Source organism: Scaptodrosophila lebanonensis, unplaced genomic scaffold (genome assembly GCF_003285725.1).
Source record: "Scaptodrosophila lebanonensis strain 11010-0011.00,11010-0021.00 unplaced genomic scaffold, SlebRS2 tig00001410-arrow-pilon, whole genome shotgun sequence".
Classification (NCBI taxonomy): domain Eukaryota; kingdom Metazoa; phylum Arthropoda; class Insecta; order Diptera; family Drosophilidae; genus Scaptodrosophila; species Scaptodrosophila lebanonensis.
In genome coordinates, this window is record NW_022060738.1 from 7,716,521 (window position 1) to 7,732,559 (window position 16,039).

The window sequence follows — 16,039 nt, forward strand, 5'->3', positions numbered from 1 at the left end:
ATTTCAATACCGTTTTATTTATTATAATTTATTAATTAATTATTTATTTATTTATTTACTTATTCATTTATTTAACATTTGTAACTTAGAATTAATCTTAAATCATTTAAATACATTTAAAAATATATATATATAGTGGTGGTTTTTTTAAAACCCATTATTTATAGGTTTATATGTAGTTTAGAAATAGGCTTAATAAAGTTATTAATATTTACATTGTTTCTCTCTGCGGAAGTTGATTTTGCGTGGGAATTTTCAAGGAAGTACATTGGTTGTGGATAAAGGGGCAGTAGTTGGTAAAATGTTCTCAAAGTATGTAACATGCAGAAGGAAGCATCTCCGACCCCATAAAGTATATATATTCTTGATCAGCATGACGAGAAAAATCGATCTAGACATGTCCGTCCGTCAGTTTGTCCGTCTGTCTGGATGAACGCAAGGATCTCACAAACTATAAAAGCTAGAATAACCAATGTTGGTATCCAGATTCTTCTATGTCCTAGAAAGGACGAGTTTATTTTATTTTTTGAAATGTTGTTATGTTGAGATAGTTGTTATTTATTATAATATATTTAGTAACTCTACTCTTCTCATTTTGTATTATTAAATTCAGTCTCCTTGTGATTACTTATAACACAATCTGTTTCAATATTTAAATCTGAGAACTGGGTGAACTATTTCAAATTTTGGGAGGCTCTGCTATTGTTTTTAACCATTCTATGTATATTCTATCATTTATTCCAATACTAGTATTTGATTTGATGATTATTGATGGCTTTCAATAGTTTATCCTTTTTATTTTATTTGTTAGTGCTCAAGATAAATGTAAGGCTTTAATTTCAAATACCTAGCTTGAGTATATATAATCGTGAGTGGATTTTTAAGCCTTTTTTGTGACCTAATTGAGCTCAATGTTGGCCTTTACCTGCACCTTCGCCCATTTATTTTTCCTTTAGCATTTCTGGCCATTGAGCTCAATCTCAACATTTCTGACTCTGCTATATTACAACCGCAAAAATCTCACGGTGAATTGCCAGCTAACGGCTGCGCTTTATGGCCAAGGATATGGCTCTGGCTGTGGCTCTGGTTGAAAGCAGGCGCATGCCTTGTGCTGGCACCGAGGCGTATGCGCAATTTATTTGCATATGATGACGTTGAAGGCTGCCCAAAGCCGGCGTGGCGTAAAAATTAATGAAAGGCAATTAAAAGCATTCGGAAATGTAATAAAATGCGAAATGCTTGTTTTGAGTGTGTCCGTGTATGTCTGTGTGTGTTTATGTATGTGTGTGTGTGTGTGCGTGTTTACTTAATGCAAATGCAAAATTATATGCACAACTCGCTGTCAGCAATAAATAAACATTTAAAATCGTAATATAAAATATTGTAATGTATGTTTTAACAAGTGGCCCACTTACACACATGCCAGCTACATTTTATGCCAATTTTATTTTGTTACGCTACAAAACTAACACAATTTGTTGTAAGCATTTATGGCTATGAATAATTCAATTCAATTGTTGAACTGGCTGTGGGTGTGAGTGTATTCGTGTGCGTGTTTGTGTGTGTATTTGTGTTCGTCGGTCTGCTTGTTTGAAATTAAATAGATTTTTTTTTTAGTTTTTGGCTGTGCAATCAATTCAAAGCAATAACAAATGTTAGTTTGCTGTTGATTGGCCGCACATTCAAGTGAATAGTTTTCCGCAGTCTACAGCTTCACCTGCCTCTGATGACAAGCAGGATTGGGTGACGACTAGGTGCCACTTTGTTGCTGCCACTGTTTGTTTGGCTTACTCAGTGGTCAGGAATTTGTCAAGTTTTTATCATGTTACAAACATTAACAATAACTGAAACACGCAGACAAAATAATCGCAACCCTGCTGTTCGTTTGGTAGTTGCTGTTCTCTGAGAGTAAGCTACAAGATGCCTTTTGACATAATTGAAAAACAAGGTTTTATGGTGGTTTATGTTTGCGACAACAAAGGAATCGCAAATTTTTTGGTATCAAGGCTTATTTTTATTGGCAAAAGGGTATATATTATAAGTATTATTATTTCTACTACTACTACATATAAGTATTATTTTCCTTTTTAAACAATTTGTGCAATAAAGAGTTTTGTCTTATAAAAGTATTCGAAATAAATATAATGAGGAATATAGTATATACATATTTATATACATATAAATATATGTATATGCCTAGCGCGTAAACAATGCAAGTATACTTATATAAATAAGACTCCAAATGAATGCACAGACTTATATATATTTTTGAATAACGAAACTTAAAGTATTTATTAAGAGCTTTCTGAAATTTTGTTGGTTTGTTGGGTCGCATAAAATATCAACTAACTAATTAACTAGTAATAGCGTGAACCTGAACAAGAACGTAATTATTTTGAATCGGATAGACTGTTCAAGTATAATTTGATTGTGTCTGCATTCAGTAGTGAGAAGCCTTTTTCATCGCATACTCCAACTTCAATGTCGTGCTTAGACATTGTTCCCTCAAACCCCATCTTGAGAGCCATAATAGCAGTGGGAATGGCAGCGTCCAGCGTCATTTCGTCACATTTCTGACTCTTCAAATAATCATTCCCGATAGCGGCGTTCTTTCCGAAAGCTGCTGCAGTAAAGGAGCAATATGCTCCTGAAGGATCGATGCGGTACAGAAATGGTCGACCCGATTCCCATCCGGCAAATAGCAAGAACACTCCGAAGGGTCGCACTCCGCAGGATTGCGTGTACTCCTGCAAGAGAATCCCCATCTGCTTCACCAGCTCGAGCGTTGGCATCCGTTCCTTGTGTTTGGCTAAGTAGACCTCAGCATTTTTGCGTGCACGATCCGCCAGCACCCGGAAGTCCGGCTCCAGTCCAGAATAGGTCATGCCAATGTTTTCACTTACTATCTTTACATTACTCAATGACTTTTCGTCAACAAGCTGCGACTCGAACCAGCGTACTGTCGCAATCACGACTCCGCCGCGGGCCCGAATCCCGACGCTAGTCTCACCTTTAGAGGCGGCCGCCGCTGCGTACTCCACCTGCGCGAGATTGCCATTGGGGCTGAAAGTGGTGAGGCAAAATTCCCACCTGTGACGACTCATTTTTTGTACGCTATATCTGAACTATTTCGTTCGATATTGTTCAAATGAATGAGTTTTCCTTTTACCTAAATATTACACCAGCTGTCAAGTCGGATGAGGTAAATGCATATGATATACATACTAGCAGGTCTTTTGCTAGGCTAAATATTTGTGCTTATAATTATAAGTTTATTTACTATACTTCTCTTCGAGCACTATCTAAAGTTTCTAAAGAATACATTTCTCAAATAGCAAATTAAGTACTTTGCTACGTTTCGAGACATAGGACATACATACATATAGTACATATTTATGGTTATACGTAAATACATAGATACATATGTATATTTATGTAAGTAGTATGATAGTGATAATCAAGACAAGTAAGAAAAGTTTTGCAAAGATATTTCGTCAACCTATTCAACTGCACAGCGTTTTATTGCACATACACACGTATGTATGCACATATGGAAAAATTCAGATTTTTCTACGAAATTTTGGAACTTGTTTACCCTCTTTTGGAGCCAGCATTTTCCAAATATCTTCTTAGTTTGCACCTACTCTTAGAGTAGGATAGGATACTTGAGTCGAAATTGCAGCTTTCTAGCATTTACCGTTTGGCTATGCGTTGCCCCAAGAGAGCCCCAATAATTCAGTGTCCAAGAAAAAATTCAAATAGTATGCCAGTATGGAGTTGTTTTTATTCTTCTATTGAGCCAAAAATCCATGTTTGAAGTTGATCAGTTGAAAAATGCGGATTTTTCATACAAACTTTTGAGCCTGTTTTCCCCCCTTTGCAGCTCGAATTTTCCCAGCTGTTTGGGCTGTACGTTGATCACCAATCAGTAAGTCAGCCAGTCAGTCAGTCAGGACAAACTGTTTCATACAAGCAGCGTTCCAAAGTAAACAGGAATTTTTAAATCTAGCGCCCCCTGGTGGCGCTAACTATATGTTGTCCAGTGAGAATTTCATGACATTTCATCGATAGGAAGTGAAAATATTGCGTTTTAAGTGTCAGTATGTTTGTGTTATCGGTACGAAAATGAGCTTCGAACAAAGAGCCAACATTAAATTTTGTTTTAAAATTGGTAAAACCTTTACCGAAACGTTTCAATTGATAGAAACATTTTATAGCGATGATTGCCTGAGTGCACGAATGGTTTCAACGTTTTCAAAGTGGTCGTGAGGACATAAATGACGATCAACATCAAAATTCGTGATCACCGAAAATTCCATCGAAACTGTGCGTGAATTCATCAAAAATCAGCCGAAATCATCATTGAAATTGCTGGAAATGGAATTGAACATCTCTAAAACATCGATTTATTGCATTTTGACCGAACATTTGGGCTTACGAATGGTGTGTGCACGGTTTGTTCCGCACAAATTGTCTGACGACCAAAAATTGCTCAGAATTCGTATAATCGACGCCTGTGACCGATTATTTGACCAAAAATCACATTTTAACCATTAACCACTCGCCGTTGTCACCTGGTATGGCAGCGTGCGACTTCTACATTTTCGGAAAAAAGCATTTGCCCATGAAAGGAAAGCGTTATGCAGACTCAAAAGGCTTGCACCGGCATACTGGCGGTCATACCGGCCAACGAGCTAAAACACTCGTTCGACATGCTTTTGGATCGTGCAAAAAGCTGTATTGAAGCAGAAGGAGACTATTTTAAAGAAAATAAATTGATTTCGCCGAAAAAACCATTTGTTCCGTTTTTTTTTTTTAAGTGCTGTTTATTTTGGAACACTCCTGTATATACTTATAGAGATAGTAATATTATTTAAATGAATTATAATAGTGAAACATAAGATAAATGATAAATATCAAGTTCGGTTAAGATAAAGTGATAGATGAAAAGGCTCTTACACTGAAAGTGATTATGGCATCTGGGCCTAGAATTTGGAACTACCACTACGCATGTGTGTACTACGACTTTTCATGCTTTTAGTAAATTTATGTGAAAAATGTTGTTGCACCTTTATTCGATTTGTGGCATGTGGAATGATAATTCTTTGTAATCATTGTTCGTTATATTATTTGAACACTCTAGACCGCCAGTTACATCGCAATAATCGCCAAATAAAATGTCCCGGAGTAATGTTCAGGCGGGCACTGGACCACTGAACTATAGGGGAAAAAAAGGAAACCAAGAGACGGACGGATGGACAGGCGTACTGATAGCGAAAGAGTCGTGAAGGAGTACCGTGCATTATTGCGATTTTACACGCTGCTGCACTCGAAAATGAAACGGACAATAAGCTCACTTGGCTGGGCAACAAACAAACACTATATAAGTTAGCCAAGCGAGCGTTACTAGCAGCAGCTGCCCGAAAAGGCGAAGAGGCGGGTACGGACGGCATGGACGGCGTGGACGGCATGGAGGTGGCGGCCATCATTGCCACTGTCCGCCGCTAAAAGCTTTTTGATTATGAAAAATGTTCGAAACATATGCTCCAAATGACTGCGAAGCGTGCAAAGAAACTCGTTCGTTTGCCAGCGGTCTCGTTGCTTTTTACACTGCTACACAAAAGTATATATACTTTAACATTGTTTGTGTGTACATAAGTAAGTGTGTTTTATTTCGTAGCTGCAGTTGTGGTTGGGTTTCTTTTTTTAGGTTTTTTTTATTTTTGTTGTTTATTATGGCTAACTGTTCTTGCAGTTGTTGCTTCTGCTGCTTCTGCTGCTTCTGCTTATCTGTCTGTGCGCATTGTTAATGGTTTCTCCATTTTATTTTAAAATTAATAAAGCGACAAATGCGAAAATAAAGGGAATAAAAATCGCAAAACTATTTCAAGTGGTTGCAACTTTTTCGAAACAAATGCTTCAAAAAGTCGACTCAAATTTGCTTTTAATGAAAGTGCCTGTGTGTGTGGATTTCATTTTGAGAAAACAATAGAGCCCAGATGCACCCAAGTGGGACTTGGACATACTACGGTCAGGCAGTGGCAACAGAAAAGGTAATTTAAATTTAACGGGCTCCACGCTCGTGGCGAATCAGTTGTAGAAACTAGGGCCTGTAATCATTATTAGGGGTCTTAAAAATTACAAAATGATGATTATTTTTCATTTTATTCATTCGCTCACAATATAGTGATTAATTTTGAGTTTTACTTTACAATAGTCATTGTTTTAGAGGAAAAAGATAAAACTCATTAAATAATGACTATTTTTAATTTTTTGTTTTTATTGATCAAAACATAAATCTCGAGTTGGAATTGTCCCTACTTTATTCCTAGGGCATAAGAACAAATGTTATACATATATCTTCAAACAATAACCCAAGACGAAAGAATAAAAATAAAAATTTGTAAATAATAGTGAAAATGCATGGATAATCCTGAAATATGATATTGGTAAATAATCATTATGTGGTCCTTGGTAGAAACAGCTATTAATATACATATAAGAAGAATAAGTTGTTGTTTTTTTTTATTTTAGGTAGTTTTACTTACATTTATAACCACTGTATCCTTACACTATTTTCTTCTTCCTGCTGAAAAATTATTACCTTCGGGCCACTTTTAAGTCGTTTGGTGCAAAATTACTGGATGGGTGAACAATTCCAACTTTCATTTCATAATTTGTGAGAGACATGGTCAAGGGTGGTCAAAAATAAAATTTGCGATTAATTAATACAAATAATAATTTATGCATATGCTCAACAGAAAAACGTCAACAACACCAAGTCAATTCCGTTCTAATGCGAAATCCACTTTAGATTGCGATTTTTTTCTATGCCCTTCAACATGGTGATTTTTTTGTATTTCTTTGATTTTATTTCTTGTAATTATCGTTTTATCTAACAAAATTGTTTATACATTCGTTGAAGGGGCAACTTCGGGCAAAAAACATAGACTTGTCCTTTCATAAGGAGATTCTGCATACACAGTTCAAACAGTAAGGTGTTTGTTAGAATCTGTACAATTAAATAGTGAATGTTGCTGGCTTTGTTTTCTGCCTGATTGTCCCCAAAATAAGTGTTCTTCTGTAAATAGTTGCGTTAATTACCCCTCTCTGTGAACTCTACACGCCTCCCACGTTTTGTCACTTTAAAACCCATAAAATACCTAAACGCCCATCAATTTTAGTGACGATGGGGCCTTTGAACTCGGAGGCTCTAAATAGGCGCTTGGCAACGACAAAAAAAGAAAAAAAAAACTTGTGCAGAGAAAGAAAAATTTGTCAACGCGTTGGTAATTGAATGCGCCAAGCAAATGGGTGAGTGAGCATTGTACATATGTATGCGTGTGTGTACGCACACTATATTTTATATGTATGTATGTGTGAGAGCAATAGCCTCAGACCTAGAAGGAAGAGAATGCAGCCAAGGCGAAGATGGCGTTGCAGGCGACATCTAATTACAGACAGCTACATAGACACACACACACACACACACGCACACATAGACAAACGCCAAACATGCTCAGATGAGAGATCAACGTAACTGTAGCTGCAACGGTTGTTGTATTTTTAGCCGCCAACGGAGCGACCGAACGAGATGGCCTGATCGTTCTTGTTGTTCTTGATATTTATAAACGATAAAAACGCTGCAGGCGAAGTCAAGTGCATTGAGCGCGCTGCATGGGCATCAAGTATCTTCTGCTCGATCTCCGGACTGCCGCCCGCCACCCGCCTGCTTGCCCGCCTGGCTCGTTGCCTGGCCAGAGACCAGATGAAGCCATTAGCCAAGCAGGCAGGCGTGCATCAATGTGAATGAAGTTTGGTGCTAGCCTAAATATGGAGCGCTTGGCCGACCGGCCAGCCCGCCGTCATTGCAAATGGAGTTGCTATATTTGGCCAAAGTGTGGAAGCACATGGCACAGCACTCGAGTTACAGAAGACCCGCATAGTGGACGCATCAAAATGCACGGCCCATGGCTTCTTTTATTCTCCCAAATGTTACATCAGCATGGGCATGAAGCTGTTTAATCGCTTAGAAATTCAATTGGCGGGCCATGTGTGTGTGCGTGTGTGTGTGTGTGAGCCCGAAGAGAAGATTCTGCTGAAGTTGCAAGTTTTCCGCCAAAGATGAGCATTGTCTTGGCTGTGGTTCTTGTTGTTGTTGTTGCTGTGGTTGCTGCCTCGGCCCATCAGAAATTTTAGTCACGATTTAGTATTTTTCATCAGCGCAGCGATTTTCATGTCACGTTCGCCTGACAAAGTTTTCGCTTACACTGTGCTGTTGTTGTTGTTGTTGTTATTGTTATTGTTGTCCTGGCCTTGCCTTCCCATTTGCTTTTCCCATTGCTTGTTCCTTCGCCTAGGCGCGAACTTTCAAACATCGTATCTATGTGGTTATATGGATGGCGTATGTGTTACATGTGTGTGTGAGTGCTTCCATCCATTTGTGTGTATGTGTGTGTGTGTGTAGTGTGTAAGTTTAGCTGCAGGCTGGCAGTTGTACTTTGTTTGTTTGCTGTCGAAAAGTTTGCCAACTTGATGTTTAATTGTTATTTTGTGCGAGTGCAAGTGCGTGTGTGTGTGTGTTTGTATGCGGTTGGGTTTGTCGGAGAGTTTAAGTGTGTGTCTGATTTCATTTTGAAGTTGTTCTTAGGTTGTCAACTGGCAGGCAGCCCCTTAAAGCATTTTTATGGCCCAACTGAGCCAACTGATTCCCTTAGACTCGGATAAAAGGCATTGACACGCTAAGGGCGTACAATTCTGAGGCTCTTGCTGCTTAATGCATAATTGTGGCATATTTCTTTAATGCGTCCCCAGGCACATCAACTAAATGTTTCAAGGTGTGCTCACTCAGATTTATTTGGTTGGCTATTAGTTTGTGAGCTCTTTGACAAAACTCTGACTCTACAGACTTTCTAAGTGTGGCTGGGAATTGATAGTTGGATTAAGCTCCAACGAATTTCCTCTTCAATGAAAAATATAACAATTCAGATCTCTTGCAGCATTTTTGAAAAATCAACTTCAACCGTTTGTGGGAGAGCGTAGGTTGTAAAGTCAGTCGAATACTCTAGTCTAAGGGATTTACTTCAGGTGAATGTAAATTTTTGGGCACTTCTTATAGCAACTCTCAATGTTGCTTCAATATATTCAGATTTGTTTATCTCTTAAATATTATTTTTTCAATTTTAAATTTACTCTTTTCCCAATGAAGGGAATATTAAAAAGTGTACGGACAGTAGTAAAAGTGTTTTTGTTTGTAACGCCGTTCGTATGTTCATCTCTCCGGTTGGATAGGCGCTAGGATTTTGCAAAAAGCTGTCGCTCGGCAAACATTTTTTTCCTAATTCCTAGGCATCACTAGTATTTTATATTTTCTTTATCACTTCCTTCCGGCCTTACCCTCGCTACAGAAAAAATTCCCATTTACATTTATTGAAAATTAAAACCTAAGAAAAGTTGTCGTTAATCGAAGAAGCAATTAAATATAGAGACAAACCTTGCAAAAATTTTTCATATAATATACAATACTATTATCTTTTATGTAGTCAACGTAAATGGTCAGCATAGGAAATTTAATTGTAATTAAAAGCTAAAAATTAAAAAAAAAGATAAAATATCATACTGAAGTAGTTAAAGGCAGTATAAGTATTTTACGAAGTCAAGTAGATAGGACATTTAATTCTAATTAAAAGCTTATTAGATTACTTAGAAAAAAAGATTTAATACGGAAGTAGTTCAAGGTAATATAAGATGGCAATTTTTAATAATACTATAATAATACTAATAATAAATACAATCAAGTACAAGTGAAATAGTTGAAGATCGTTTGCCTCCTCACAAGGAATGTATAATTTACTTTGTAAAATAGCAATATCTATCAAAAGAGCTATGTCTGCGACATTAAAAAACAATTCTCAACATTTGAAAAGAAAAGAAGCCCATCTCCACATTAATAATTATTATTTTGGCAAGCAATTTGTGTCGCAGAAAAATCAGCCTTTTGGTGATGTCGGGGCTACGGCTGCCTACAAGCGATATGCAAAATATAAAAGCATGTTATAAAACAGTCATCTATAGATCTATGTATATATGTGTATATATTAATATTTGTGTGTGTGTGTATGGTGCGAGTATATAGCCATTTAGCTACCCACGTTGCTTTTGCCGTTTGTGTCAAACAAGCGCAAGAGTTTTATATTAATTCCTATTTATGTATGTATGTACGAGTTTGTTTTCATTTGTGTGTGTATGTGTGAGTGTGTGTGTGTGTGTGTGTGTGTGTGTGTGTGGGTAACTACCACTAAAGTGGGCTGGGGTGGGCTGGGCAGGCGGTAGTCAGCAGTCAGCCACCTACACACTTATGGCAACACATGTAGCTGGGCTGTTGTTGCTTTTGTTGTTGTGCGAGCTCGCGTATCCACTTGCGAGCGATTTCAAAGCGTTATTTATTTGTGGCACAAGCGACCATATTTCAAATGCACACCGCACCGCAACCGCCTCGATAGCGACTGCTTCTGTTGTTGTTGTTGCCGCGGCTGATGCTGCGCGCGTCACCAGCGCCAAGTTGAAAAGTCGACAAAAATAAAAATAAAAAAATACAAAAGTGGAAAATTTTGTAAAAGTTGCCGAGACGTGCATAACTTTATGGTGCGCTACACCATCGCAACAGAACCACATCGTTTCTATATATTTCAGTTACAAGCAAAGGTGGCAGTTCTGCTTCTTCGTAGCGCATTGATAAGTCCTGGAGTCCATATACATATAATACCAACTGTACTGGCTGGTGCTGATGCTGCTACTGCTACTGCTACTGCTGCTGTCTAAAATGCTTGCTGCATTTTTTGGCCAAAAAGTTTTTCCCGCTCGTTGCTGTTTGTTGTTGTCATTGTTGTTGTTGCTTTTTGTTTTTACAACTTAACGTGCGCGTTGTCGCACAAAGGTGCGCAACTAGCCGTACTAGCATGTACTATATGTGTCCATGTAGAGCTGTGTGCGTGTGGGTGTGCAATCATTTTAGAGGGTAGTTCGATAGAAAATGTAACTTATTGAAGGGCTTTTATTATTAAAAAAAAAATCAAATGTAGAAAATATTGTGTAATATGCTACAAAAGCTTGAAAAATATTTTAACAAGATTACGAAAATGTTTACTAACGTCTCCGCGTATTTGCCGTCCTGGCAGCTATACTTCAATTCACAGGTAATTGTGGTCGAAGATGGTTTTAGTTCTAACAAATTGAAAAATTTCTGTAATCATTATAAGTGTTATTATTCAAATTACAACACAATGATTATTTTTTAATCCTATTCATTCGGTCACAATGTAATGATTAATTTTGAGTTTCACTTAATTAATAATCAATATATTTTAAGCACAAAAATAAAATTTATTATATAATGATTATTTATTTTTTTAAACAACAAATAAACCTCAAGTTGTAAATGTTCCTGCCTTTTTCATAGGGGATAAGGACAAAATTTATTTATATCCTTAAACAATCAGCCATGACGAACCCCTATAGTACAGGTAAAATTACAGCTTGAGTTTAATTTTTGATCAACAAAATAAAACTTAAAGAATAACCATTATTAAATGAGTTTCATTTTATTGCTCCAAAATAATGATTATTAGTTAAGTTGTAAAGTAAAACTCAAAATAAATCATTAAGTTTGGAGACAAAGAATGAGGAAAAGTTTAAATTTTTAAATCATGGTGAAAATTTATAGATAATCATAAAAAACAATAATAATTTCTCGCTTTCTCAAAGTTACTAAAACTGAATGAATTTTTCGTTAAAAAAAAATAATCATTATTTTCGCTCCCTGAAAAATAGTCAATAGAAGCAGACAACTTTTTCAGCTAATTAGATAACTTAAGGAGAAAAAGAAGAAAATCTCCAACCCGCTGGTAGAAATTGTAATTGCCAGTCCGGAAAGCTATGCACACAGCCATATGTTGCCCGATATTTTGCCAGGGATGGTTGTAAAAAGACAGTTTTAAGTAATAGCGAGGGTTCTGTGAGAAAGATCACTATAATCTAAACACAAAACCCGAACACGATTGTGCAAATAAATGAGTATTAATTACTTGTTGGTCTACAAGGAACAGACAAGCTATGACGATATAAAAGAGCAAAGAAGTGTACATCATCAAAAGATTGTCCTATGGATTGTTAATGATGAAAGACTTAAGAGCAAAAGCTATAGTAATATAGTATAATATATATATTTCTTTTCGTTATTCTAAACAAGAGCCTTTTATTTTGGTATTTTCAATAACTCAGACTTCATAATATTCTTTAATTCTTCTTGTACTATTATATACTTCGATATTTCTATATGTAGATTCTCCAGAAATAACTATAGTGAAGCAGTTAGGCTCTATCGTATTACAATAGCTGTATTTTTTCATCAATAAAAACATATTAATTCCTGCAGCCGAAAGGTAAAAAGGGCTTACTTGGTTTGTGCACAGTAACAAGGATAGGAAACATCTCCTACCTTATAAAGAATATATATTTTCAACCAGCATGATTAGAGGAATCCAACTTTATGTTATTTGCTTTTTTTTAATTGCAAATTTCATTTAGCATTTTTCCTTAATGCTCTTAATTAAAAAGTTTAAAGCTGATTAGAATATTTCAGGTAATATTTAAAATATATTTCAATGTTTTAGTTCTTAGCTAGTTCTGTGAGAATGATTTGATTTGGGCTTGAAGGCCCTAAGAGTCTCTAAACCCTGCGAGTATGTTTGGAGGGGATAGTTGGGGATATTTGTCATACTGCCTTCGTATGTGTTTCCTCATATCGCACGCTTGCAACGCTGCTGGTTCTGTTGCTGCTGCCGCTTGATATTTGGATCGTACTTTTTCAAAAACCCACAAACTAGCCCCCTCTCTGTGTCTCTCTGTCTCACCCACTCTAGCGCTCTCTTTTACTCTTTTATTCTTTAGTTTTTGTACTAAATTTATGCGCTTTCATTTTATGAAAAACTTTTGCAATAATTTCTCAAAACGTTTTTGTGGTGAATTGAAATGCGAGAAAAACATTTTGCGGATGGCGACTAAAAACTTGAGAAAAACCTTGCACACACACCAGGACATGCACATGCACACGCACACACACACACACACACACTCAATAGTTTGTGAAGGCAGTAAGGAAGAAAACAAATACTTTTGCAGGCAAGCGTCATTTTTTTTTTGTCGCTGCAACGCGCTGCTCCGCCCACTTCTGCAGCAACTCCTTACCACACCCCTTGCCTGCTGCTGCTGCTGCTGCTAAATGCCAAATGACGTTTACTGCGCCTGCCAGCGGCGAAGTTTTCTCGCGCGTTTCTTCCTCTTGGCCAAACTTTAATGAAAAGTTTTGTGGAAAAGTTTTTCGCTGAAATTTCAACGCTTGAATGAAGCGACAAGGCGCAAGGTGAGGACGGGTTAGTGGGTGCATGCATTAGATTGTTTTTGCTGCGTCTTGCCAAAAGTCAAGGTATACTTACTAGCCGGGCCATAAGCAGCAGCAGCAACAACAACAACAACAACGACTGCAGCATCAGAAGCAGCAGCAGCGGCAGGATAATTCAAGAATCGTATCAATTTTGTTATTGCAGCCGCCTGCCTTCGTCGCCTTCCATGCTTGCCTTGCACTTTGAAATTATTTACCTGAATAAACATTTGGTATTTTAATTATGCAACTGTATACATATGTATAGTATAGTAGTAGAGTGTGTGGGAGTTTTTTTTTTTTTTTTTTTTTTTTGTATTCTTTATTTTTAGAGTGGAAAAATAACAATATAGAATAGATAGAAATAACAATAGGAGTAATAATAATAATAATAAAAGTAAAAGTAATAATAATAATGATATACGCAGGTCAAAGTCCAGGCGGTACGGCCGTTAGGCATTGCTTCGCCCGGCCGATCAACCCGCTTATATCGCGCTCCTGTCCCGCTCCTGTTTCCTGAGCTTGCCCATAACGGAGGCCACAAAGTTTGCGCTCGCAGCCCACGACTCTTCGTTAGCGAGCATGTTGGCCACAAAGTTCGACGCCGTTGGGGGTGATCCGGTTGTCGCCTCCAGTCTCCTTCTGTCCGCCCCAAACCTTGGGCAATGGAAGGCTACGTGGTTAGCATCTTCCGGTATCCCTCTGCAGGCCGGGCATTCCGCACTGGAGTCGTGCCCAAATCTATGAAGATAACTTCTGAAGCAACCGTGGCCGCTCAGAAGTTGGGTCAGGTGGAAGTCGACCTTGCCATGTGTTCTGCCGATCCACGATGCTACGTTAGTTATTAGCGTGTGGGTCCACCTGCCTTTTGACGAGGCATTCCATCGCTCTTGCCACTTGCTTACCGTCGTACGTCTAGCCGCCGCCCGCGCGTCCCTTCGAGGCCGCCCGGCAGCAAAACTATGAAGGTAGTTCGCCTCCAGGACGAGGAGGTCGATAGGTGCCATCCCCGAGATCACCAGTACGGCATCGTCAGAAACCGTCCTGAATCCACTACAGACACGGAGAGCGCCAAGACGGTATGTAGCAGCGAGGTCGCGGATGTAGCTCCTCTTGTTCACCGCGGCAGCCCATATCGGTGCCGCGTACAGCATTATTGATTTGGTTACGCTCATAAGCAATAACCTCCGACCTTGCTTTGGGCCCCTAGTGTTGGCCATAATTCGGGCTAGCGCCCGTGTGGCCTCTGCAGCTTTATTATTCGTCTGCTCCAGATGCTCACGAAAGCACAATCTCGTATCCAATCTAACCCCAAGGTAGTTAATTGAACGTTTGGACCGCACGAGAGTACCGTCAATTGATATGTGCGCTTGCTCTACCGCCTTGCGGCTGCTGATTAGCACTGCCTCTGTTTTGCCCGCCGCTAGTTCCAGGCCCACGGTGTTCAGCCAGTCAATGATCGACCGGATGCAGCGGTTGCACGCGTCTTCCACGGTTTTGATATCCTTCGCAACGCCTACAATTGCGACGTCATCTGCGTACCCCACTAGCTCAGTACCGGGTGGGAGTTGGAGGCGGAGAATGCCGTCGTACATGACGTTCCAGAGCAGCGGCCCTAGGACCGACCCTTGGGGGACGCCAGCAACAACATTGAGGGATTTGGTGCCAGACAATGTGTGAAACCTAAGTATCCGATCGCTAAGGTAGCTTCTAATGGAGCGCACCAGGCACGTGGGTACGCCTTGATCCACCAGTGCGTTGAGAATGCATCCCCAGTCTGCCGAGTTGAATGCATTTTTGACGTCGAGGGTCACCACCAGGCAGTATTCTTTGGCACCTCCCTTCCATCTGCTACCTGATATTGCCTTCGACGCAAGATCCACCACTCTACTGATCGCGTCTATGGTGGACCTCGATTTCCGGAACCCGTACTGATTGGGGGATAGACCGATTGCTGTTTCGAGCCTCGAGCAGAGCAGTCTCTCCAGCACCTTACCGATCGAGTCCAGGAGACAAATCGGCCTGTAGGATGAGGGGTCTTCGAGTGGTTTTCCCGGTTTCGGCAGTAGAACCAGGTTCTGCACCTTCCAGCAGGCAGGGAATATGCCTTCCCTGATACACCTTCCGAACAGAGTAGCGAACGCCCCAGGGTGCATACAAAGTGCCAGTTTGAGTGCGCGGTTCGGTATAGAATCCGGGCCCGGCGCTTTGTTGAGCTGCAAGCTACGAGCAGCCAGCAGCACTTCCTCAGTGGTGACGTCGCCTAAGGCAGGCGATAACTCGTTTCTGGTAGGGATCATCGCAGGCGACTCGGGTCTCGAGGGGAATAGGGTATTAACGATTCGTGAGAGTTTCTCAGCATCCATGGGAGCATTGCGTCCGCCAGCGTAGATTCGCTTCACAATGAGCTTATATGCTTTCCCCCAGGGGTCGTGCTCGGCTGAGTCGCACATCTCGAAAAAGCATCGCCTCTTGCTTGCTGCTATCGCCCTTTTCAGAGATCGCCTAGACTCCCGATAGGCCTCCTGTCTGAGGGGCGACGAGGATGTGCCGCGAGCTCTCTGCGCCATTCTTCTTGCCCTGATACAAGAGCTTCGCAGT

At 39.5% G+C, this 16,039-nt stretch overlaps 1 protein-coding gene across 1 annotated transcript; it reads right to left on the minus strand.

Moving 5' to 3' along the window:
- Nucleotides 1-2,390: 2,390 nt before the first annotated feature.
- LOC115630781 (proteasome subunit alpha type-2-like) lies at nucleotides 2,391-3,104 on the minus strand. The gene has a single exon (XM_030527437.1). The coding sequence runs from the start codon at nucleotides 3,102-3,104 to the stop codon at nucleotides 2,391-2,393; it is 714 nt and encodes a 237-aa protein (XP_030383297.1).
- Nucleotides 3,105-16,039: the final 12,935 nt, after the last annotated feature.

Coding starts and splice junctions, on each gene's coding strand:
- LOC115630781 (XM_030527437.1), bottom strand. CDS start 3,104: ATGAGTCGTCACAGGTGGGAATTTTGCCTCACCACTTTCAGCCCCAAT.